At 42.3% G+C, this 25,021-nt stretch overlaps 1 protein-coding gene across 3 annotated transcripts; it reads left to right on the top strand.

Moving 5' to 3' along the window:
• Positions 1-5,679: 5,679 nt before the first annotated feature.
• cep164 (centrosomal protein 164) lies at positions 5,680-25,015 on the top strand. Of its 3 annotated transcripts, XM_080889576.1 has the most exons (28): positions 5,680-5,827; positions 6,213-6,296; positions 6,538-6,649; positions 9,372-9,597; positions 10,651-10,815; positions 10,910-11,020; positions 11,094-11,174; positions 11,340-11,444; positions 13,836-14,720; positions 15,277-15,330; positions 15,768-15,898; positions 16,148-16,687; positions 16,882-17,013; positions 17,097-17,292; positions 19,206-19,283; positions 19,428-19,550; positions 20,426-20,569; positions 20,696-20,779; positions 20,856-20,924; positions 21,008-21,267; positions 21,457-21,633; positions 22,152-22,308; positions 22,388-22,495; positions 22,806-22,908; positions 23,305-23,697; positions 23,801-23,873; positions 23,974-24,093; positions 24,240-25,015. In XM_080889576.1, exons 2-28 carry the CDS (start codon positions 6,218-6,220, stop codon positions 24,334-24,336), a joined length of 4,803 nt encoding a protein of 1,600 aa, XP_080745702.1. In that variant the 5' UTR covers positions 5,680-5,827; positions 6,213-6,217; the 3' UTR covers positions 24,337-25,015. The 3 variants fall into 3 exon arrangements, with proteins under 3 accessions (XP_080745702.1, XP_080745703.1, XP_080745704.1); XM_080889577.1 differs by lacking the exon at positions 13,836-14,720; XM_080889578.1 differs by lacking the exons at positions 13,836-14,720; positions 15,277-15,330.
• Positions 25,016-25,021: the final 6 nt, after the last annotated feature.

The following is a 25,021-nucleotide window of genomic DNA, read 5'->3' as shown; positions in this document are numbered from 1 at the left end:
CGGTAAGTTGTTTATAAAGCCAAGTATTTTATGCCACTGCAATGTCACAAATTACTGCTTTACTCAGGCTATAGAATAGAATAGAATAGAATAGCCCTTTATTGTCATTGCATATATCCTACATATTTGGAATATATGCAATCTGGCGATGCTGCCTTGAGCTCTGAAGCTGTGAGATGGACTTTCAATGACTTTCTGACAAAAAAAGTCCTCAGTGAAAATAATCGTTTGGTGCAGGCTCCCACTTGATACACCAGCCACATTAAAAGGCAGAACTGGTTGCCACGTTAGGTCACTGGGTTGATTTGGTGACCATATGCTGTCAGACTAATGAAAATGTTTGGGTTCAAACCTGCCCTTTTACTCTTTTTCTTCCCCTCCTCCTGGCTTTCCTGTCTTATCTCTATGCCCTTAATTATTTTAACGCCTGCTAAATTTTAAGTTTGCTCATTTACAATGAAGTGAACAAACTTTTTTTTTTAGTAAGTTTTATTGTAATGTTTGTTAGTGATCTGGCTGTTGGAACCACAGTCACCAAGAATACCATTTTTAATACACTACGCTGTGATGAACTGAAATCTTACAGCACCCACATTGTTTACCCCACTCAAGAAAACACATGTAGATGTCTGTCTTAAGTTTGCCAGTGAACATCTAAATGATTCAGAGAAGGCCTTGGAGAAAGTGCTGTGGTCAGATGAAACCAAGATCAAGTTGTGTGGCATCACTTCTGTGTTTGGAGGGAGAGAAATGCTGAGTTTGATGCAGAGAACACCATTCTCTGCATCATTCCCACAGTCAAGCACGGCAGTGGAAACATTATGTGTTTTTCTGCTAAGAGTGTAGGATGACTTTACCTCACTGGGGGGTCATTGACCATTAAAATCTTAGATGACTTTAATCAGCCAGAACACTGAAGATGGGTAATGGATGACCGAAACGTACCACCAAGACAACAAAGGAGTGACTAAAGAAGAAGCATATTAAAGTCACGGAGTGGCTTAGCCAGTCTCTAGACTTCAGTCCTATAGAAAATCTATGGTGGGAGCTGAAGTTTTGAATTACTAAGCAGCAGCTAAGAAACATAAAGGATTTAGAGAGTTTCTGTAAAGAGAAATGGACCAAAATCTGTCTTGAGACGTGTGCAAGGGTTTTTCTGCCAATTACTGAGCCATGCTTTACGTGGAGATCAATTACTTATTTAATTTCAGAGGCATATACATGTATAACTTTTTACGTAAAGTGTTCTTTCTAGATTTTTGGCTGATATTCTGTCTCTCGCAATTAAAATAATTCTACCATAAAAACTGGATAAATATAGTACTTGGACTGTCTTGTCACTTTGCAGTGATCTTGTGGGCTTTTGCCCTGAACCATAAGATTAGAATGTTCTGGATATCAGCTGCTCAGAGCTGCTGAGCAGGAATCTCATCAGAGGAATGACTCTTATCTGGAAGAATAACCTTTGAGACTGCTTGCGTCGCACGACGTTGATTCAGCATCCACACCGAGCAGTCCGTCTACATTACTGCTGTCATAACTGATATCAATAGGACCTCAGGACTCCTCGCTGGTGACTCAGCTGCTGAGGTTGCAGATTGTGTAGCAACACTGAACTCTTCTGATGGAGTAAGAATAATGTTAAAACCAAGCTCAAATGAGCTCATTATAGCTTATTAAAAGCACTGTCAGACAATATACATGCTTAATAAACATAATTTGAACATTCATTATCTGCATATGAGTTCCAAAACAAGCTGATTTTCAATCCTCTGCTGAGATTTCCACGAACGAGGCATATATAAGTGAACTCTTATGCAAACAGAAAGTTCTGATATTATGCTCCTGTCTTTGTCGTCATCATCATTTTGACAAGCGTTTGAGGGGATATAGTAGGTGAGTTATTCTGATTTCCCTATGAGACGTAGATATTTGGGGCAAAAAAAAGAAGAAGTTAGTTTTCAAGTCAGTTTTAATGTATGCCTCATTTCTTCAGAGGACGTTGATAAATATTTCATCATTCAAACCCACCGTCTGATCAGGCACTGGCTGAGGTTCAAAGGTCATGTCACTGTTCCAGCTGCCTCCATGATGGAGCACTGCTCTCTGATCAGCAGGGGAGGTTATCTCAGCTGTAAGCAACAGTGCGGCGCACTCACTGGCTTTGTCAAACACATACACGCCGCTTCAGGTCGGCCATACGCACGTCTGCTTAATTGTCCGTAGGTAGTTTTGCAATGTCACAGCTGCTGAGGCCCCTTTGGTTTTAATACAGATATTTGGCCCAGAGCCCTGCATGGAGAGTGTCACTGTAGGTTGCATCGCCCTGTGGGCTGTACAGCTTGACAGGGCGATGCTGTACAGCAGAAAATCTGCCGTGAACTCGAATAACCTGAGAAGTGCAGCCATGGTGATATACAGTTGAGAACTCTGATTCAACTGTAAGTCTCTACACACACAGACTCTTTCGCTTGACAAATGCTCATGTAATCAGAGAATAACGAGGACACACCAGGGCATCTCCCATGCCAGCCGTTCTGATAGGGAACATTATCTCCCCTGTTTATGAGGCGCTGCAGTTATTTGCTGCTCATAGATAATTAGTACACAATTAGGACCTTTCAGCAGAAAAGGAACATGTGGCTCTTTAAATTCATGGAAAAGTGAAAGCAAAGAGTTTGGTGATGATCTGGACGTCTCGACTTTTACTGGCTCCGCTTACCTGGTGTACATGCACTCGACTGTCATTGCTTTTTTATTTTTTATTTTTCAATACCTACATGGCATCGCAGCCTCACATAAGAAGTGCACATGTGCGTGGGTGTTGAGGTGATCATCGAAGTTTCAAGGCCAGTTTGTGGTCCTCTAGCTGCCATTGCCCAAGATATGGAGGTTATTCACCCTGACGCTAGAACCAAACCACCCACACCAAAGACAAAGCAAACAAACGCTGGGGAAGAAAAGCCATTTCCCCTGAACCCGGGCATTTTTTCTCAATACTCTGGGAGTTTGTTGCGTAATATGTATTGCTGAACACATGTCATTAGAGAGGTGACCGTGTTTTTCTTACTAATGCGATGGGTGGCTTAAGAGCAGGATGACTGAAGCCATAAACTCAAAAGAGCGAAGAAGAATAGGGAGTATTTGGAAACTTGAGAGATAATTGGCACTGTGTTGAGCCAAAGATTTAGAATAATTTAGTCCTTTCAGTGTATTAATACAGCTGCTGTTTATCAGAAAGGGGTCTGGACATTGCTGTGTGCTCTCCCTCCTCTGCCCTCTTGTGGTTAAGACTCTAGGTTATTACGCTAGGATATTTCTGAAGCTTACAATCCTATAATCCTCTGTGCAAATGTTACTTGGTAACAGTGTAAAAAATAAATAAATACTGCGGGAGCTACTTTATTGTAAACAGCAGTCAACAAAGGGCTGAATGGGATAGGTGTCAAGCATCTGATATCACATCCTGGCTCTGGATCTGTAAAAAAGCTTCATTTGGCAACGCCTCTTTGATGGAGTGAGAAGCTCAGAGGACAAAAAGTGCCATTTGACACAGCCACAGGATCCTCACACTTAACTCCCCCTACAATAACGCCTGCAAGCCACATGCCTTGCCCTGCTGTAAAAACAAACTGGCTCCCATTAAAGCAGTTTTAGCACATGTTTGACAATGAGCAGCTCTTTGAATCAGTTGTCACAATGACGTGCTAAAAGGTCGGGAGTTTCTTTCTTGCCACCTGATTTCTTTTTTGGGGGGATTGTCTTTGTTTTGTGACATTAATGTTAACGAACGTCATTCATTAGCAGGGGGAGAGTAGTTTTGTTATTTCCATGTGATTTCCAAAACAGAGAAAGGGTTTCACATCCAGTGTGTGAGAGCCAACAACAGATCCAACTGCTGCCTTGTGACCTTCGACCTAAAAAGGGACATGTTAAAAAAGGGAACTGGGGGATTTAGAATAGATTTTTAAACTTCACCACAGATATGGTAGAAAATTCCATATTACATAAAGATATTTCTCTTCAAAGGTAATATCACATAACTGGATAACATAGCTATTTCAGTCCTAGTTTACTCCTACAATACACAAGAGGAATGAGCGAGAGGAGGATGGATGTGGTAGTCATCCCGGTGTAAGAATTACTAATAAAATGTAGAGCTAGGAAGTTTCAGCTTGGAGCCCCTTTAAAGGTTTGTTCCCTCCAACACACACCTACACCCCAAACCCTTGGAAAATAAAGTAAGGGCAGGTTGAAGCTGTAGAACTATTGGTGCTTTCAGGTGCACTGCAAAATATTGCACATACATAGTACAGAATCTGCTTCTTCGTCTTCTTCTCCTTCTTTTGGCTGGTCCCTTTAGTGGTCACCACAGTGGTTCATCTGCCTCTTTCTCACTCTATCCCTCCATTCTTCCTTTTTGTATCAATCCTCTCGCTGTGTCCTCTTTGTCTACACCCGTCAATCATCTCTGTGGCCTTCCTCTTTTTCCTCTGCCTGAAAACTCTAATAAATCTGTTGGTCTTCCATGGTCTCTTGTGTTCTGGGGGCCTCTGGATGTCTGGAGTTTTGATCTCCTCCATACCTGCTTCACACCCTGGAGGACGGGGCTGTGGCCCCCCCACACTCCCTAGCAGATCGTTACATGGAGAAACCTTTGGAATACAAGCATGCTGATCCACACAGGTATGCACACGGGTGTTCACTGCTCGTAGACCCAAATTACACCTTTCTTGGCTGCTACTTCGCACAACAGCACGCACAACAACATTGAATATTTAGTATTTACTGCTGTTTACACTTAGCTAGATTAATGCGATGGTGTTGTGTTTAGTATGTTGCTTTGTTTTGTTTTTTTGTCTTTTTTGCTTGTTTTCTATTCTTCTCTCAACAGGTGATCCAGGAGATTTTTATTTTTTTTCTCCCCCCCTTTCTCACTGTCCCTCTCCCCTTCTGTTTTTCCTTTCCTTCCTCTTTCTTTCTCCCTTTCCTATCCCTCACTCATGTCTGTCCCGTCTGTAACATCTGAAAATAAAATATGATAAATAATAAAAACAAAGATCGACCAAATGGACCAATACGGCAATGCCACGATGATCCATTTGGCAAAGTAAATCCATTGGGTATCCTTGTTGGTCTTCAGACAACAATTCTGATGGCTAAAGAACCAAATGGGACAGGCAGAAAAAAAAAAGAAAACTCTAATAAATCCACTGTCATTCCTCTGCACATATCAAAACCTTCATAGCTTTGGTTCTGTAACTATTTTTCCAAAATGCTCAACCTGAGTCGTCCCTCTGACATACTCATTTCGGATCTGATCCATTATGGTCACTGAGTATCCTCAACTCTATCACCTATAGCTTGGACTCCTGTGTTTTTGCCAGTACCAGTCTCCAAGAGATACATCATAGCAAGTCTCAAAACCATTTTGCAAACCATACCTTTCATATTAACGTTGTCGTATCATATGAACAGATTTTATTCATATATTTCAGACATTTTATTTTTATTTTGAGTCTATATGCGTAAACTAAAATAAATGACAGTATGCTCACCGTTAACACCTCTGTTAAAGTCTAATTTCACCATGTACTGTAATACACATAAACTGGACAATTGCTGAGTTTCCGAGTACATGTGAACGCCTCGAGTGGCTCAGCCAGTCAGATTCAAACGTCTCCAACAGGAAACGAAGGAAGCGTCCTTGGAGATGTTGTTAGGAGTGTAACTTTCGCATCTTTCCCCTGTCTTTGTGCACAATGCCGCCTTCAAAGAACTGACTGCTAAGCGTTGCTTCCACAGAGGTTAATTTAAAGTTGGGAAGGTAAACGGCTCGGCTCTAATCTGCTTTCCAACTACTTAGCTTCCTGAGCTAACGTTACGCTAACGTGGAAATTAGCTGAGATGCTAACGTTAGATTAATTAGATTTATTTCGCTCCTTTTACTCCCCGACCCTAATTGCTGTCCTCAGCAAGGATTATATGTTGATTGTATGCTGACTGTGGCTTTAGCCCAGAAGCCCTTTTCCCCATGCTAAACATTGTTAGTCAGTATACAACAAATATGCGACAAAAGTTAGCTAATGTGTAAATTTTACCCCTTTAGCTAAACGACAACGCAAAACCTGCCGTTTTCAAAAGAGATGTTGATGCAAACGGCGTCGCCATTGTTTTATAATATGTGCGTGAATTATGTTTTGTCTCTGCAGTAACCATGACTGCAGCTGCTCTCGTAGGAGACCAGCTGATCCTCGAAGAGGAATACGATGAGAATTATATACCCTCTGAACAAGGTACCCCAGCATCATTGAACAGCACAGTTGATGAGATTTAAACTGCACTGTGGCTTACTTGTGTTTATTCACACCTAAACGCTGAACTAATATTAGTCCGGAACATGTTGCATTCAGGTTCCATAAACAGAGCTCATGCAGAACTGCAGTGCTTTATGGCTTAAATTCTGGAGATTTCCAAAACTATGCTACATGATGGTGTATACTTTGCATTCAGCTCTTCTTCTTTTCTTCTGATCAGAGATCCAAGAGTATGCAAGAGAGATTGGCATTGACCCCGACAATGAGCCCGAGCTTCTGTGGCTGGCGAGGGAGGGCATCGTCGCCCCTTTGCCTCCTGAGTGGAAGCCTTGGTAAGTAATGGGAAAGCACCCAGGGAGTGGACCTCAAGCACCAGAGATATAAGTCCAGTGGCGGGGGGCGGCTTACTGGGCTTAAGCCCGGGTTGTTTTGTCAGAAGTCTTTTGGGGTGTAATTTTTTCATAGTTAGATGCCTGGCTGACAACTGCATAAAACAAAAACTACACACAATATTCGAAGCACATAGTGCACACTGTGGGAATTTACGACTGTGCGTAAATCCCCCCTAATATTGGTATGATCCGAGCTCAGACACTAAAACGGAGCCAGGCAGACAGAGGAGAACTGAAGTTCGATCAGGTACCAAAGCAAATCATTCGTACTGTACAAATAATGTAAATATGACGGTGTATCACGAAAGATTGATATCAAACTGATCACTTGGCCCATATTACGTTACTTGCTCTTCGAGTGAATCAACAAATGGTGAAATGAAAAGCCGAACAACAACAATGCTGTTTCTTTAGAGACTCTTAGCTTACATGTATGTTTATTTCATATTTTCAGTTGTTACCCTCCACGGCTAAATAAATCGGTTTCAGTAATGCACTGATATACAAGAATGGACATAAGGGGCTTCTTTCAAAGAAAAAACTCTGGTAGTATTTTATATATTATGCTTTGTATGTTGTTCAGTATATTTCTATGCAAAACAAGAGGAACTTCAATACACAGCAGTATATTCACAGTTGAAACCAGATATTTACATACACTTTATGGAAAACACAAGAACATTTTTTTACTGTACAACATCAATTTAGAGTAAACTTGTTTTGTTTTGGATAAATAAATATTGAAATATCTTTTGAATTAGTTAAATGTCAGAATAAAGAGAGACAGAGTTAGCTGTCTATTTTTTATCACTTTCATCAAATTTAGGAGCACATATACACTAAGTTTATTGTTAATTAATAAGAAACTCCAGATGATTCCATTCTGAGCTGAAGAAGCTTCTGATAGGTTAGTAGAGTCCATGTGAGTAAATTGGTGGCACACCTGTGGATGCATATAAGGCAAAACACAGAGCCTGTTTCTTTGAAATGGGAAAATCAAGAGATGTCAACCAAAACACCAGGAAAAGAATTGTGGAGCTCCATAAGTGTGGCTCAATTTTGAATACAATTTGGTGCCATTTGCAATTAAGAAATACAGATAGTTTCTCTCTTTACTCTTAAAGTTAACAAATATATTTTTTATATTTAGCAATCTAAAAAAATAAACATTTAGTCTGATTTGATGTTACAATTAAAGTGTTTGTGTTTTGATCTGAAGAGTGTGTAAATATCTGGTTTCAACTGTATATTTGATGATTGTCAGCACAAAGAGGGAGAGAGAGGAACAGAGAGGGGGAGAGAGAATGAGGACAGAACAGAGGTGGAACAAGAGCAGGTGAGACACACATGTTAGTCAAATGGTTGTTTACCAAAAGTATCACCGTATCATAGGTACTCATGTATCTCGTACCTAGTGTTTCTTTTTAGGTTTGTTATTTTTCAAATTCTATATTTATTACGTTATGCAGACTTGTTTGCACAACAAGGCTAAATAATTATATAAACTTTTCTGAATCTAAATAGTGTGCTTTGGTAGAATTAAAAAATAATCGTAGTGCAGGTCTATGATGATTTTTAGTGCTACTATCATCTAGTTCTGATTCTGGTTCTGTCTTGGTTAAGTCCTCAGTAGTCCTGATTTTGAACTGTTGTAGTCCTGTTTTAATTCCGGATCAGTTCTGGGTCTGGTTGAATTGGGGTTTAGTCCTCATGTCTTGATACAGCCCCGACTTTGTTCTGCCTTGCTGCTTAATTAAAAACCTAGTTCAAGGTGTCCTGCATATGTGATATATATTTTTCCCTATATGAAGTCATTCTTTTTTGAACAAAACTCAAAACAGAGCCTATTAATCTTTCAGTCATTTCAGTCACACACAAAAATATATATCCCACATGCATACTACCCTTTTGGGCTAAGCCCCGGGTGTTTCAAATGTCTGGCTCCGCCTCTGTATAAGTCCCCTTTCACGTATGCTCTGGCAAATTCAGGTGTTTTACAAAGTGTTTTCAAGGTGTGGATTACAGTGTAATTTCCAGCTAATTACAAGTGAGGGTCTGTTGTTGACAACTGAATGCCAAAGTGTGTAGCAACCATCTCTTATCAAATTCTCCAGGGAGACGTCAGAGCTATTGACAAAATAATGCCTCTAACCCAGCAACACATGGCTTACAAAGCAGTTATTATTACTTGTAGATAGATGATAGATTAACGTAATAGATTAACATAGCCATCCTTCTAATTCTTGGCTCATGTGTTTTATATAATTTAGCTTCATTATGATGTCCTCAATGAGTGGTGTTAACTGTAAGAATGGATTCTATGGTTTTTAACTGAATGTATTAACTAAACCTAAATAATTATTAAGACAGTTATAGCATAATAATCATTTGTAATGCTTAATGGACATAAAAATGTAGGAGGTGGGGTTATATGATCCATCCAGCACCACCAGCTTGTCCTCCTACAACAGGTTTGCTTTAGTTGTCCACACTGGTTCATCCCTTCAGTTTGGTAAGTGTTAATGGTGTTGTTGCACAAGGCCATTTTAAATAATTTCAAGAATGTCTGATACCTTCAAAGTAAAATTATAAAGAAATGTGGGGTGACTCAAGACTGAATAGAACAGTGAATGACTCCCGTTTCCTTTCTCCTTACCCACAGCCAGGACGTGACAGGGGACATCTACTACTTCAACTTCTCCACGGGTCAGTCCACCTGGGATCACCCCTGTGACGAGCACTACCGACGCCTGGTGGCCCAGGAGCGTGAGCGAGCTCAGCTCACAGCCACAGCTGGGGGTGCAGGAGCCAAGAAAGACAAGAAAAAGAAGAAAGAAAAGAAGGAGAAGAAAGAGAAGAAGAAGAAGGAACCACTCAAAACTCATGGGGTGAGTGGTTTTATTGATTTATTTTCTTCCTTCTTGTTTTAGACAAAAATTTTATGTTTACTTATCGAGCAACATTGCATCAGAGTATAAGTGGACTGCAAATAAGATGTGTATAGATTGATTAAGTGGTTATAGGGACAAACGTGTATGTATATGTGTGTGTTCGTATTTTCACTACTAAAACTGTAGCCGAACAACAAACTACTGTTTGTTACTGGGTTATTAGGAGGTTTTCTGAGCTCATAAGGGTTAGCCTGTTGATTCTTAAAGTTTGAAATTCACAACTCCAACCTCCGTCCATCCAGCTTCTTTCACTTAACCATGCTGGAGCCAATCTCTTCTGCTATAGGGCAAGAGGTGGGCTACACCCTGGAAAGGTTGCAAGTTTGTCACAGGGCTGACAAAGAGAGACAGACAACCATTCATGCTCACATTCACACCTGTGGGCAGCTTAGAATCATCAACTAAACTAACCTACAGACAAAGGCCCCGGCCAGATGGTGGATTTGAACCCAACACCTTCTTGCTGTGAGATTAACCACTGCTCCACCGTCGTGTTGTCAGTGTTGTTGTTGTTGTTTTTTTCAATTAGCCCTTAAAATGCTCAGATTTAGCCCGCCAAGGTCCTTTTATGCACACTTTGCAAAATCAGTTTCTAACATTGTGGACACTTTATCAGTGTTTTTATATAGTGTTATGCTGCCTCAGTGTCTTCTGCATCTGCTTCTGCATAATCCCCACTGACTCGGTGTTGTAATCGGGGCTCTCTTGGGGTCCGGGCCATCTGCTGCAGAACTCTGTGTTCTCCCTGTGACTGAGAGAGTTCTTTATGTCACAGGCTGGAATTTTGGACTGCTGCAGAAGGAGTTGTGGAAATGTCTAATTAGTGGTATTACGTTATTAAAATATAAACATCTAAAGAGCCCAAATACATTTTCTTTCTACTGCAATATTAAAACTAGACTTCCATGTCAGAGAACACGATGCATTCCTAAAAAAGGATTTGTTGAAAAGCGAGAGCTCACATCACCGACTGCGTCTCTTCTCCTACAGGCCCTCAGTTCGTCTCTGGGACCTCTGCAATCTTCGCTTACCAGCCTGGCTCCCCTGCGAGGTCTAGATGCCCCCAGCCAAAGCGCTCTCTCTGGATCTGCCACTGCTCTGCGGGGGTCTCTCGGCAGCTCTGGGGGGTTGGAACCCCTCAAGAAACCCCTACAGGTAAAAGAGCCATCATGCTACGTTATGGATGAAATGTTGTGCTTCTCCCTTTTTATCCCATCTGAATCTCTTCCTTCCATTCATTCTTTTTCAGGCTCCTCGAACCAGTGGAGCAACCAGAATACTCGGCATCCGACAGGAAGAGAGAGTGTCATTTACTTTGCCCGATTTTGACAGTGATGATGACAAAATCTCAGAAAACGAGGTTGGTTTAGCTTCCTGTAGCTCCCAGGAAATACACTTCACGTCCTTCTGTAACCAGCGACTGTTCTTTCCAGCCAAGTCCTCATGATTCAGACAGACTATTGAAGAATCTCCACCTGGATCTGGATGCCCTCGGAGGAAGCCTAAAGTATGAGGTAGACAGGATTACTAGCTTTTTACTACTCTGAGTTATAATTTAGGCACAAATAACTGCATTGACCATTATGCACCTTCTCATTTATAGAAAGTATAATTATGTTTCCTAATTAATGGTTTATCAGTGTCAGTGTTAAAGTTTCCTGTGTAAATGTTTACTGCAGGAAAGTGATGCCACTGGCGCAGCACCAGCTGAGGAGAGGACGGAGCCCGAGTTGCAGGATTTGGGCCTGTCTGGTGACCACAGCCCTGAACCGCAGTCACAACAAGTAAAAGCACACAACAGTGTCCACGCATCATTTCTCTCTTTCTCGCTCTCAACAAGTAAAACCTCTCTGCCACTTCTGCCCTCTTCACCTGTGTGTGTGTCTTTGAACGGCTGTGGTGTGTTGTTTAATGTGCGGCACATTCGAGGTATTATAATGATTGTTGTGTTTCTGTTTTTTAAACCAGAGATTTTGTACAAAGATCAGAATATGTTTGTGAAGAATGGGGGTCTCGGGTACCTTTCCTCTGGTAAAACTGCAGAGTGAGAGATTTAGAAAATACACAAACACTGCTGTATTTTCAGTGCCTGTTTAACTAGAAGTGTTATTAATGGGTATTGGTGCTATATTATTATAAGTGTTTTTATGATTACAAGAAGGGACTTTTCTTGTTGTCTTGTCTAACTGTGGTCTCTAAACCATATGTTTCTGCTTCTCTTGTGTCTCTTTGACCTTTAAACCTTTCACCTTTGCACTGTGACCCATGTGTGTCCCTGCAGCTGCTGTGCTGCTGGGATCTGTCCTACGGGCACGGCTGTTACTGTGTCTTCCTCTTTGTCCTTCTGTCCTCCTACTGCCACTGTTACTGCTTTGCTCTCTAAACAGCAAGAGCATGGGCCATCGCCATCAAAACTCATTCATGAATTTATTTATTTAAGTATATCATTCACAGTATAATTCCTTACCATCACCACTGAGCAGTTGTATTTATATCATGTAATTTAATAAGTCATATAAATAGTTTTTTTTCTGAAATGTATATATAATACAGACACGGCCAGGTTTGTTAATCGGGCCAAATTAAATTTTAAAAAAGTGTTGAGGGATAAAATGCAATTTACTTACTAATGATGCACAAATTTGTGACACACTTTATTTCTATATTGAAAAACACAATCACCAAAAGGAGCACAGATGGCTTTCAAAGTTGAGAACGCGGGCACATCTTTGTTGCTTGAAGTCTGACAGACCTAATATGTGTGTAGTTTTTATGCCCTAAGCAAATGTGGAAGAGTAGACCAAGGAGAGGTTAGAGAAGGGTCCATAAGTTTTTGGACAGTGACAGATACTTTGTAGCCTTTCCCTAAGGATAGTGCAACAGTTTCTTTTTTTATGGCTTTATTGGATAGGTAAAGTGAAGACTGACAGGAGGGCCACGTTTCGGACTTGAACCCAGGCTGTCGGCTCTCAGCCGTACAGCATATGGTCGCCTGCTCATCCAACTGAGCTAAACGAATATTCTGTAAAATGTTCGGCTAGCAAAAGTAGTCTAGTAGAACAGTGATGTGCTCTGTGGTTCTGAAAAAAATACAAAATTTGAGGATTTCATTTAAGATTTGATGCTTATGTGAAAAAACAAGTTTATAAAGCCACGCTTGGCTTCATGAAGTCAGACTCCTTCTAGTTTAGCTGGATGTTTCAGGAGGTTGAGTTTCCTTTCAAATAAAACCAGTTTTTCCTCACATGCCAAATAAATTAACACAAGTTGAGAAAATTGTCTCATTTCTGCTATGTGCTCCGTGCTCTTGTGCAGCATTTCCCTAGCAACAACTATTGTTGCCATGTGAGGTTAAAATGGACCCAGTAATAATTACATAACCCACTGTGTTAGCCAAATGTCCAGCTGTGATGCCTCTGTCTTCATACTGGACTCGAGTTCTGAGTCTGACTGAGAAGCTGAGGGACACTGTGTGCCCATACCCTGCTCTATCGTCTTTCTTGACTCTAATGGGGACAAAGTGAACATTATGTTGGATTGAGTAAGACTAAACTAGTAATTAAGTCTATTAGCTCATTAAGAAAGTGTTTGCAGAAGTCACAGGGAGCTGAAGGGTCATTTTCTCTTAGATGTCTCTATAACTAGATTTCTTTTCATGACTGGAGGAGTCGCCTCCTGCTGATTTATTTATAAGGAATGCCGGTTTAAGGCACCTTTGCTTCTTTTATATGCACCTTAGTGAATTATGCTGCATGACTGATTTAAATGCTGAAGGGATAAATAAGGAGAAAAACTGTAAATGCAGTTGTATCACTAGCTTCTTTACCTGTAGTAAACTTATTTAGACTTTTTTTTTTCACCAAATCAAGGCTTGCACCCAAAGTCATAAATTTGGTGTGTTTTGGGGGAGAATAACAGAATTCCCTGTTGATTTGTCAGCGTAAAGGTGTACTGATTCAGTGCTGAAACAAGGAAATCACAGTCATAAAACACACCTGCTCGAACTATCCCCCGTGTTTGTGCTTGTGTTTAAATGTGAGTCCCAGAACCACAATGTTTGTGTCTTTTGTTTGTGCAGACATGCATGTTCTTGTTTGGTGGATTTATTTTTATGTGCTGACTGCCTAACAAGGTGTGGGATGGATGGACCATTCTTCCCATTGTCTTCCACCCAGGATTCTCTGAAGGGTCGCCACAGCCACCTCTCTCCACAGACAGGCAGTGGAAATCATGTCAGTGAGGAAGGGGCTGATGCTGTCACTCCTGATCCTGAACACTCTGCTGAGCACTCAGAAGAGGAGGTAGCAGAGGAGTTAAATGAGGCAGAGGAAGAAGAGCAGCAGGGTAGCACATTAGACAAAGATGAAAAAGGAGCAAAAGAGACAAAAGGAGATGTGGAAGGTAGACAGGAAGATGGAAAAAGCCAAGAGGAGGGGAAAGAGATAGAGGATGCTCAAAGGAAAGCGGCTGGAGAGAACAAGAAAGGGGAAGATGAAAATAATGAGCTAGAGGAAGAGTGCTGTGAAGATAAGGACGAGAACAAAGATGAAGACATAGAGAGGAAAGAAGAGCAGCAAAAAATAGAAGAAGAGGAATGTGAGGATAGTAGCAGTGAAGTCGTGAAGAAGTCCTCCAAAAGTGATCAAGGTGGAGAAAGTCGGGAGGAGGACAGAACTGACAAAGAGAGGGATGAGCTTGAGAGAACTGTAAGTGACGGAGGGCACAGTGAGAGAAAGGAAGAGGAGGTCGAGACCAGTAGCAAAGGAGGGCAGGAGGAGGAGAGCGATAAGGTTTTGGAGAGGTGCTCTCTAAGCCGGAGGAAACTGACAGAGAGTGATGAGGTGTTGGAAAGATGTGTACAGAGCGAAGGAGAAGACACAGAGAGGGGGGGAGTGGAGCTAGAGGAGGACTCAGTTGGCCAGAGAGCATTAGACAGCAAGGAGGAGGAGGAGGAGGAGGAGGTTATAGAGAGGTTTAAAGAGGAAGGAGCTTATGACCAACCAGCCAGTAATGATCGGAAGATGAAAAATGTGACAAAAAATTCTTCCCTTCCTGCAGAGGTAGGGTCCAATGTTGTGCCTCTGTGTTGCCTCTCAGTCTTAGTCTTGCTTGATTTTTGCAAGCAGGTGCATGTAGTAGCTCTCAGGCTCCAACTCCACTGCCTTAGGGGCTGCTACTTGCCCTGCGACTTCCTGCCTGGAAGTCTTCATTCACACACTGAATGATAAATCGGGCAAAAGGTCAATCTATCTGAGCCCCTGAGGATTGGATTGGAGCATTTTCCCATTGACAGTGCAGACTTATTAAGCTGACCTGACCTTAAGTTGCTGGTTTGAGTTTTCTGTTCAGACAGAACTGTCATATCCCACAACCTTGCCCTTCACCTGGAGAGTGTGCTTGCTTTAGTTGCACAATGATTTTGCAGTGTGCCTGCCTGCAGTCTGGCCTTGGTTGTGTTTGCATGTAGGCTGTAGCTTGGAATCACCCTTAGTGTCTTTCTGTGGCTTTGGTAGAGACAGCATGCTTGGATGTCCAGTGTTGCTTGTGGGCAGTTCAGTTGTTTAGACATAGGTTATCAGCGAGAACGTTACATGATCACTGTCTGTACTATTGCAGAATTCTGAAGCCAGTAAGAACATTGAGGAGGCGTCGTCCTCCATAGATAACAAGGTATGCACCCTAACTCATTTACCATTCAACCTACTGTGCTCAAAAAGCCAAAACAAACCCCCCCCAAAATCCCCCAAGACTCTTTTAAATATGGCATGGTCATGACCTAAAAACCCGACTCATTTCATCTTAAAAGCCTCTTAAAAGCCTTTATGAGGTGTTACATTTTATTTATTTTAATAACAGGCTATGTGGGGACAATGACACTTTTTTTCTTGTGGTGTTCCACTGATAGGCAGGCTTGGACAAGTTATAATGGTCTAAAGGGTTCAGAAAATAAATGTCTTTTTAGAATTTCAAAATCCAAAAAGCTTCCCTTTCATTTAACTGCATAAATCTCTTTTTATTCTTCCAGTGTAAAAAAAAAAAAGAAGCAAAAATTTGCAGCTGCGACACATCTGATAAATGATTTTTAGATTTCAAACTCTGTCTTTCAGCTGTCGCAGAAGGCTCTGGACATCAACGATCTGTCTGATGCTGTCAGTCCACTGGAAAAAACTGACACAGAGGAGAAGGAGGAGGAGAAAGGAGAAAAGGGGGAAAGGAAAGGAGGAGAGGGCAGCAAGAGGTGCCTTTGGTTTACATATTGGTCCTCAAAAATATCTGCTTTGTTGATTTTATGTGACTTTATCCTCTTAAGAAGTTGCACTTAGCACTCGGTCTATTTTGTTTTTTTTAGTAAAGAAACATCTACTTTTTACAACATTTACAGTTTATAAAGAAAGCTTTAGACTTATGCCCTTCTTGCCTGTTCATAGAATTATGATGAACAAATACAACACCTTTTAACTCTTTTGCTCTCATTCTTTTATTTTAGCCATGTGCTGGCCAAAGACAGAGACACATCCCCAGTGCATAAAGTTGACCGGCTTGTCCTTCACCAGTCCAGCCTTTCACCGTCACCCTCCATCTCCTCGCATTCAGACCAGGCTGTCACCCCCAGGCAAACGGCCCAGGGCCTCGGCGTACCTCTGGGATTTGAGAGGCCTGAAACTTCCAGGGGCCGACAGGCACGGTTTTTGAGCATCCAAGCTGATGGTGTTAAACGCTCCTTAAAAAAACAAGAGAGGGCTTTGGAAGAAGAGCTGGGAGGGAGAAGCCGGAAAGATGGGGAGAAGAAAGAGAGTGAGAAAGAAGAAGAAGAGGAGAGAAAGAGGCTAGAGAGAGAGGAGAGAAGTAAGAAGGAAAGAGAGGAGATGGAGAGGGAAAGGAGGAAAGCTGACCGAGAGATAGAGGAGGAGAAGGAGCGCATAGCTAAGGAAAAAGAAGAGAGGATTCGTCTGCTCCGGGAAGAGCTGAAAAGAGAAGAGGAGGAGGAGGAGGAGAAACTGAGGGGGGAGACTGAGGAAAGACTGAGGTTGGTAGGAGGTCAAACTCAAAGACAGCACCTTTAAATTTGTTTTTGTATTGTGTTGTTTACTTCCTGCTCTTTATTGTTATTATTTCATGAGGTGTGAATCCGCGAATTGATGAAGCTCCTTTGCTTCCAAAGGTTTTTTTTGTTGTAACTACATACACAAATGCTTCTGAATTTACATGCCTCTCCCTCAGGGCTTTACGGCAGCACCTCCTGTCTAGAAGGAGAGAGGAGGAGACCAGGCTGAACGAGGAGTCTGACAGAATGTTGGAGGAGCTCAGAGAGTCTACGAAGAGGGAGAGGGAGCAGCAGCAACACAAACTCAGGTCAACGCTTAACACACAGTCGCCCCTAAAGAAGTGAAAAAACACAATCCCTGTATTAACATGAACATCTGCGTCATGTGCAGGGAAGAGAGTGAAGTCCTGTTAAAGGAGGTACGTGTCACTCTAGAGGAAGAGCAAACTGCAGCGCGGGAAAGACTGGAGGCCCAGAAGACACGGGACATCGAGCGACTGAAGGCGGAGTTAGAAGAAGAGCTGGAGACAGAGAAGAAGAGGCTCCAGAGAGAGAGGAAGGAGAAACTGGACTCTCTGAAACAGGAGGTAACTGTTGATGCTGCTGATTTTTTTTATCCTCAGACAGCTTGTCTTTATAGGGATATTTAGGTCAGATAAATCACAGTGTTCACTGGACTAAAGAGGAGGGGGACCATCCAACTTATTACTAGCACTCAGTTCAAAATCCTGCATCTGTGATGGAATGGAATTAGAGCACCACATGCTCCCATCCAGATTCAGGGAAGGCCTTTCATATTTCAGCAAGACAATGCTAAACCGCATACTGCATCTGTTACTGCAGCATGAAGCATGCTGCAGTAACAATGCTAGCCTTTCACCATCCTGAAACATTTGACACATTATGAAGCAAGTAAGAGAAAGAAGACCCTGGACTGCTGAGCAGCAATGCTCGAACTTTTAAAATAAAATGTTAAGTGACATGTAATGCATGAGGTGAGAGTTCTCTTACTGTGGGGGCTATATTTTGATAGCTGCTTTAATAATTATAGAGGCCACATCCTGTATGTAGTTATGAGAAGGTATCCCTTTAATAGAATCCTATTAAACTAACTGTGTGTCATATACCTGTCTGAAATAAAGTACACATTTGCTTTTATATTGTGATTAATCTTGTCTCCATGTGGGAGATAATTTATTATAGGTGAGGGAACTCAAACTGTTGGTTGACAGGTGACAGGGGCGGATCTAGAGGAGTGGTATGGGGTCGCATGTGCCACCCTAAAATGATCTCTTGCCACCTCTAGTGCCACCCTAGTTTTGCATATGACGGTGTTGTTTATTAAGATAAGATAGCATTAACACTTTGAAGGTGGAATGAAGGTGACTGTTCTTAACACTGTGTGTGCTGCACCTCCGAATTGCAGGACCGGCATGTGATTAAGCTGACATAGCAACAAGCTGGAGCCACGCTGAGTCTCTATTTCAGCTTGTGTTGAAAGTTTGGACTTCAAAGTATACATCAGTTTTTAAATTTTAGTGACAGGCCACTAAATCCAGACTTCTGATTAAAAAACTATATTTTTATATGTATTTATTTATTATACAGGCTATACAGTACATAAAGTAAAAATTCACGTGTTATGTAACTGAAAAGTTTAATTATGTGAGCTACAGAAAATAATTAAGTTATAGACTATATTTATATGAAACATGTGTATACTTACTGCATTTAAATCATGCAGTAAGTGTAACACCTGCATATGTGTTTCAAAAAAGGCTTACATTTTGCCATCCCATTTGATTTCCATGCCACTCTGATGCCACCCTACGAAACTTTCTCTAGATCCGCCCCTGATAGGTGAAAGTTTTTTTCCTATCTTGATTTATTAAGATTGTTATTGCGATTTATAGAAAAGTGATCATACACGTTCTGAAGGAAGCAAATGTATTGTAGCTGCTTTCATGGGAGAAATCAAGATTAAAGTTGGGTTCAGTAAATAGTCAAATATTGTCCTTGTTATGAAGCAATCTGGACTGAAAAACAAACCACTGACTCACACTAGATGCTGGTAGGTTAAACCTGGATGTTTGTTGTCTTGTGTAGTGAAAGGACTCCAGAAGTCAGTTTTGTTGTGACCTAGTCCTTGTAACTCCATTTCTAGTTAGACTTGTCACTCAGGGCAAGAATTCTTGATCACAGTGGTACTAACATACCAACATATTTTATGTCTATGACCTAAAGTCCTAAAGTGTCTGCGTCACCATACAGTTGTAGCTTTGTTTTTTTTAGTTTTTGTAAAGACAGAAAAGACAGACATTGCCAGGATCTAAATGGTCTCAGTTTAAACTGCCAAATGATCTTTGTGGCCAGTGGTAGTGTGATATACTAATGTAAACATTAAAACCAACCGATCCATGGGTTTGCTTCGATAGTACACGAACACAACAAACACGGATTAATGATCTGTCTGTGTTTGCACTTTTTTGTGTGTATAAAGGTCAGAAGCACAGAGAGGAGGAGGGAGCTGATGATGAGTCCGCGGCCTGAGCTGCAACTGGCCGAGTACCACCGCGAGGTTAGAGGACACATTTTTATACAGCATTGAATCATCATCTCTGTGAATATGAGCTTAAAGGGCGTGAAGCACTAGTAGCATTAGAATGGGTTATAACTTCTTTTTAAAAAATTTTCCTTCCCCCTTTTCTGCACCGCTGCCCAGCTGACCGATGTGCTCCAGGAAGTGCGAGAGGAAGTGCAGCGGGATCACGAGAGGAAGCTGGAGCAGCTGAGGAACGACCACAGGAGAGAGATGAACAGCATAAGAGAGAAATATCTAGACGAGGTCAGGGAGCGTTTCAGATTTAGTTGTACTGTAGATTCTTATAAACATATAGCCAAACTTTCAAGTAAGAAATGATCTTCAGACTAGAGCCTGGCTGATATTTTTAAGACCGATACCGATTAAAAAAACTGTTGTTTCAGCCGATATTCACCAAACATAACCAGATTTCCACATATCGTTATTTATAAGTGCTTAATAAGATACTGAATGATTTGTTTATGCTCGACACGACTCTGCTCCTAACATCTGTTTCCAACCAAGCTTTTTGCCAAAAGGAAAGTTGCAGAGTGCCCTCTGGTGGACAAAGTATGCAACATCAACATTCATAACATGGTTGAAGGATGTTTCTCCTTCCTTTGTACATAAATGTCATAAATGACATTTTTGATATGTCAGCAAATGGCTAATATCAGTCTGATTGGCATATCAGCATTTCAGACTGCTCTAAAGAGGCAGTTTATTTCTACTCTTGGCTCCAAATGATATTAGTAAGTGCAGATTTCCTTAATCTGGCCAGCTCAGGCATAGAAGACTGACTCACCTGCTGTTTCCATCTTCTGTTTAAGAGGAGTCGGTCAGATTCAGTCAGGTAGAACTTTAAGAGGAGCTAAATAACTTACTCTAGGAGAGGCTGTGAAAAAAACAATCTGGAAATGCGTATAACAGGTCTGAATCTAGGAAAAGAGAGACTGAGCTGTTAAAACAACACCACACATGCTTTGGACTTTAAAGTAAAGAATAGCTTTTCTCACACGGTGTCACGTTTGTGTTTAATTTTAAACAGTGGACTAGTATCACAAGCTTTTGCCTCAAGGCTTTTTTTGTAAACAAGCAGGATACTTACTATCAGTCACGTCATTGTGTCTGTGTCCTAGGAGACGGCTCAGAGGGAGCGCTTGCTGTCCACTCTGCAGGAGGACAGAGAGCGATTGCAGGCCTCACATGCTGTCCAGCTGGAGAAGCTCCGCTTACAGCTGGATGCACAGATACAAAAGACTGAGCTGGCACACTCACGCAAGGTAAGTCAGGACAGACACACGAATGCTAACTCTGAGGTGGGGTTTACATAATATTTGCTAAGCTGTGCCAAGGAAGGGTAAAGGTTAGCCTTTTCTAAAAGGAAGTCATCTTATCTCTTTGTGTAGGAGTCAGAGCTGCAGGATTTGGGGGATCAGCTGGAGCTGAGAGCCAAAGAGCTGAAGAGCCAGGAGGCCATGCTGCAGACCAAGGTCCGTTTTAAACAATATGTGCTCTGTTAAGAGGTATCTGAACCACATGGACTAATCAATTTCTGTCTCCTATCAGGCAGCAGATCTGAAGAGGAGGAGGAAGCTGCTTGGACAAGAGGAGCAGGAAGTGGACCGACAGATAGAGGTGTGAAGCCATGCTCTCTCCTAATGAACAGATTTTATTCACTTGCTTTGCGATCTGCCAACTTTCCTTTTTTCCTCCGTCAGGCCTTACCTCGGCTGATCCAGGAAAGAGACCGGCTGAGAGAGGAACTCGAGAGGATGAGAGAAGAGACAGCCCAAGCCAGAGAACTCATCAACAGAGCCAGGGAGGAGAGGAGTGAGGCCAAGGAGAAGGAGGAGAGGCTTAGGGAGGAGTTGGACCGAGCCAGGGAAGAGAGCAGGAGAGCCAGGGAGGACAAGGAGCACCTGGAGACCAAGGTGGCATTGCTGCAGGAGAGATGTGACCGCCTCAGCCACAGAGTCAGGTAGAGGCTTCCTACACTAATAGCTTTCAAAATAAAAGCTCTGATTGGTACTCATAGATTTGCCTCAGTATTAAATGACAGAATGACTGTCGCCTTGCATATGTAGAATTGTCTTGTTTTGTATTTGTTTAGCTTTTTTAATGGCTTTAAATATGATTCCATGTGAAAAGTCTGCTGTCGTTTTCTCAGTGAGCTGGAACGAGGTGAAGGGGCGAGCACGTCCGCGGAACAAGAGCAGGACAGAAAGAAGGCGGCAGAGAAGACGCCGCCGCCCTCCAGTGACAGAAGAGACACATCACTACATGTAGATGACCTGGAGGAGCCGCCTCTTTCCCCTGTACCTGACAGCAACAGCAGCATGGATGAGTAAGGGGAGCACACACACAGTACCAATCACAGAATAAACAGTTATAAATTTTCAGGATTAGGGGTTTGTTTATGGTTTGGTACTTTCCAGCATTTTGTTCTTATCATTTTGTCAATCTAAAAAAATAGCCGAATCCTAAAAATTGAAAAACCTTTGAGGTAGACTACTCCTAATAAGATGACAGATGCTGTGAAAGCAGAGCTCCTCCCGGATCTGACATTACAGATTTGGGTTTTTTTCATTGTTACCACTCTTATGCACTTGTTGTTTATGTCCTCAGTACTAAATCAGCTAAAACTGACTACCGTAACAACCCCCTCTGCTACTTAACTAACAAGACCAATACCAGAAGTTTAAGTGACTTGATGTTGTACTGATTAAAACTCTTCCTTTCATTGTTTTGAAGCGTGCATGTTTCTAGTTCTAATGTTTGTATGATAGAAATATCAAAACATTTGAGTTTTTGGTGCGTGTCTACCTTCAACACTTCCCATCCCCACACCTCTAACGTGTCCAGATTCCGGCGGTACATCTCCTCACATGGCGCTTCCATCCAGAAGACCAAACTCTTCCTGGAGAGAGAGAGCAGCCGGCTGATGAAGAGGCAGGCGGCCCTGCAGGCCCACCCCGCTCAGGGAAGAGCGACCGAAGAGACGATGATAAACCTTGAGCAGGTAAGGGGGAGCCTTACGTGTTAAACCTCAATCGGATTTTTTTTTTAAACAAGATGGGAATTTCCCCTCCCTTTGTCAGGAGGCCAACAGTGTGGCGGAGCTGGAGCGGACGGTTCAGAGAGGAAACAGTCTCCTGCGGAGGAAAGAGGAGCAGCTTCTGCAGCTAGAGAACTCTATAGCCAAAGAGGTCAGGAGGTCATCAGCATGTATTTGTGCTCTTCTGTGAGCTTGTTTAAAGTCTCACTTGGAATGAGCTTGTGTAATCAGTGTAGAAGGTTATATTGACCAAGTAAAATTGATGAAAAGCTATAAAAATAAGCAGAACATTTAGCAGCATGGTACCTTTCTGCCACTCAACACTTTATATGCAAGGATGAAATGTGTCTCAGTGGATTGGAAATATAACCTGGATTAGATTTAAGGTGTAGCAGAAGGGAATTCACACTTTTAATGGAATGTCGTGATGACTGTAACGCCCTGGTGCTTTTTCCACGTAGCCGCTGTTTGAGGATTTGTCTCGGCTCGCCGGAGGAAGGAAGGTAACCTTTGATGTGAGTGAGTCAGACCTCAGCAGCACCGTGGAACCGCCATATGGGACAGGTAATGCATGCTCGCCAGACAATGAACAGGATTTTCACATTTCAGTCTAAATCCAACAAACAAGCCCTTGCTAAGCAAAAGAAGATGGATGGAAGTAACATGTTCCCCTGTAGCTATGGGCTGAGAGTAAAGCCCCTTTCAAAGTATACTGAATTAGCAGATCTAAGGTAACCTATACCATACTTTGATTTATGATTGGGGACTATAAGTGTCCCTTTGATTTGTGTGTCAGAGCCAGTGTTTCTGTATATAAACTTCACAAATCAGCTGTTAATAGACAATCATTTTGGCTCTAGTGCGTCCCCAGAGAGCCGCTCCTACCAGTTTGAAGAACTCACCTGTTGTATTTTCTCTTACCTCTGCAAATCTACACTCTCCTCCTCCCTCTCTCTTCAGGTGATATTCCCACCGTTCCAGCCAAAGTCCAGGAATTAGCAGAGTCACTGCAGCAGATCTCAGGCCAGCTCAACACCGTCCTGGGTGCCTTGGGTTCGCTGACCCAGCAGGAGAGCACCACACCTTACGCAGCTTTCCCTCCACCTCTGTCTCATCCTCACTCCACTCTAGCTCCTACCTCCTCCTCATCAGCTCCTGTCATTGCTCAGATGTACAACCTGGGAACCAGCTCCTTAGCCTCGCCTCCTCCTCTGGAGAGGCCCTCAGAGCCACCGTGGAGCTGGGCGACTCAGAGCGGCCCTGCAGCCCCCCCACTCTTCAGCACGCCCATCAGCAGTGAGCTGAGGGCATCCAGGGACACCCTCAACAGCCGCTGGAGCCAGATATTCCCTGGTATGTTGTTGGATTAGTGGTGCACCAACAACAGCACTCGTTGGGGGAAAAAAAACAAAAAAAACCAAAGTTGTACAAATTGTGTCATTGTTCTCTTGTCCAGGAGCAGCTGTTGCCCCGCTCGGTTCCAGCACAACAAGACCCTCCACGGCTTACTCATCATACACTCCTCTGAAGTACTGCAACCTACAATACACCTTTAATCAAGCCTGTGTAGCAGATTCCACACAAACGCTGTTTTAAGTGTACTTACGGTAACTCCTGTGTGTGTCTCAGTGAACACAGCCGGGCGCTTCACTCCACACCGAGATCAGCTGAGATGGACGGCCAAAGGCTGCAGGGGCTGATAGACGGCAACAAGAGGTGGCTGGAAATGCGCAAGAAAGACACCAGCATGTATCCTTCCATCACTCTAACACACAGTCCATCCTCTAGTTCTCCTTTATTTCATATAACTTCCTTTTTAAAATTTTCACTTTGCAAATATCTCTAGTCTAAGTTCACCTTGGGTTGTACCTGCCATCTTTAACTCCACCGTTCAGACCGCTGTTCACCCGCTATCAGGCTCCCTCCTCAAAGAGCGGGCTGGTCCAGCTGGGCCTGGATGACAACAATCAGATCAGAGTCTATCATTACTGACAACATGATGCACGGCCTCCCTCTACCGAGACCGTTACCGAGGACTTTGTATTACTGACTGTGACACGTCTGCATCGTGATGTTTACATTCCTTCTTCTTCTTTTAAAATTAAATATGTCGGTTCAGAAAATTTTCAGGGATCGTTCAGCCTCCTCTGCTCTTCCCAGAGGAAGAGATCACTCTAGAGGACATGGCTGTTCATTCAGGGAGGTTACATATCTGAGAGGGCTGAGGACTTTTATCCTCCAACACTAGAAACTACTTTTATTTTTTCAGGCAAACAAATTCAGGGTTAGAGGTCCATGCCAGAACTTATCCACTCTGTGTTTTAAAGCTGTAGTTCACTTGTGTCGGGTTGGGTTTTCCTAATAAGTATAAGACAATCACAGAGAAGTGTCCTGTGCGATTTCTCTATTGCTGAAACCTTTCCTTCCACAACACGGCCTGATGGAGGTTAACCGTTTATGTAATGCACTTTTTAACAGAGACTGAATTTCCTGTTGTTTTTGTAAAGACAGTGAAGCCAATCCACTTTGAAAAATGTTTAATGTCCAGTCTCCTGGTGTTTGCATATCAGTAATAGTGAGCTGTCGACTAGTTGTGCCTGTTACATATTTGTGTAAATATTGTATTTTTCTATGAAATATTTTAATAAAACATTTTTAATGTGCGAATGATTTCCAG

This window comes from Rhamphochromis sp. 'chilingali' (genome assembly GCF_963969265.1).
Source record: "Rhamphochromis sp. 'chilingali' genome assembly, chromosome: 8".
Taxonomy (NCBI): Eukaryota; Metazoa; Chordata; class Actinopteri; order Cichliformes; family Cichlidae; genus Rhamphochromis; species Rhamphochromis sp. 'chilingali'.
The sequence above is the reverse complement of the archived record's forward strand: the minus strand, read 5'-3'. Positions and strand labels throughout refer to the sequence as shown.

Excerpts from the sequence above, each read along its gene's own strand:
- cep164 (XM_080889576.1), top strand. The coding sequence starts at position 6,218 with ATGACTGCAGCTGCTCTCGTAGGAGACCAGCTGATCCTCGAAGAGGAA. Across the intron at positions 6,650-9,371 it reads CCTCCTGAGTGGAAGCCTTG|CCAGGACGTGACAGGGGACA; the intron begins GTAAGTAATGGG and ends CCTTACCCACAG. Across the intron at positions 9,598-10,650 it reads AACCACTCAAAACTCATGGG|GCCCTCAGTTCGTCTCTGGG; the intron begins GTGAGTGGTTTT and ends CTTCTCCTACAG.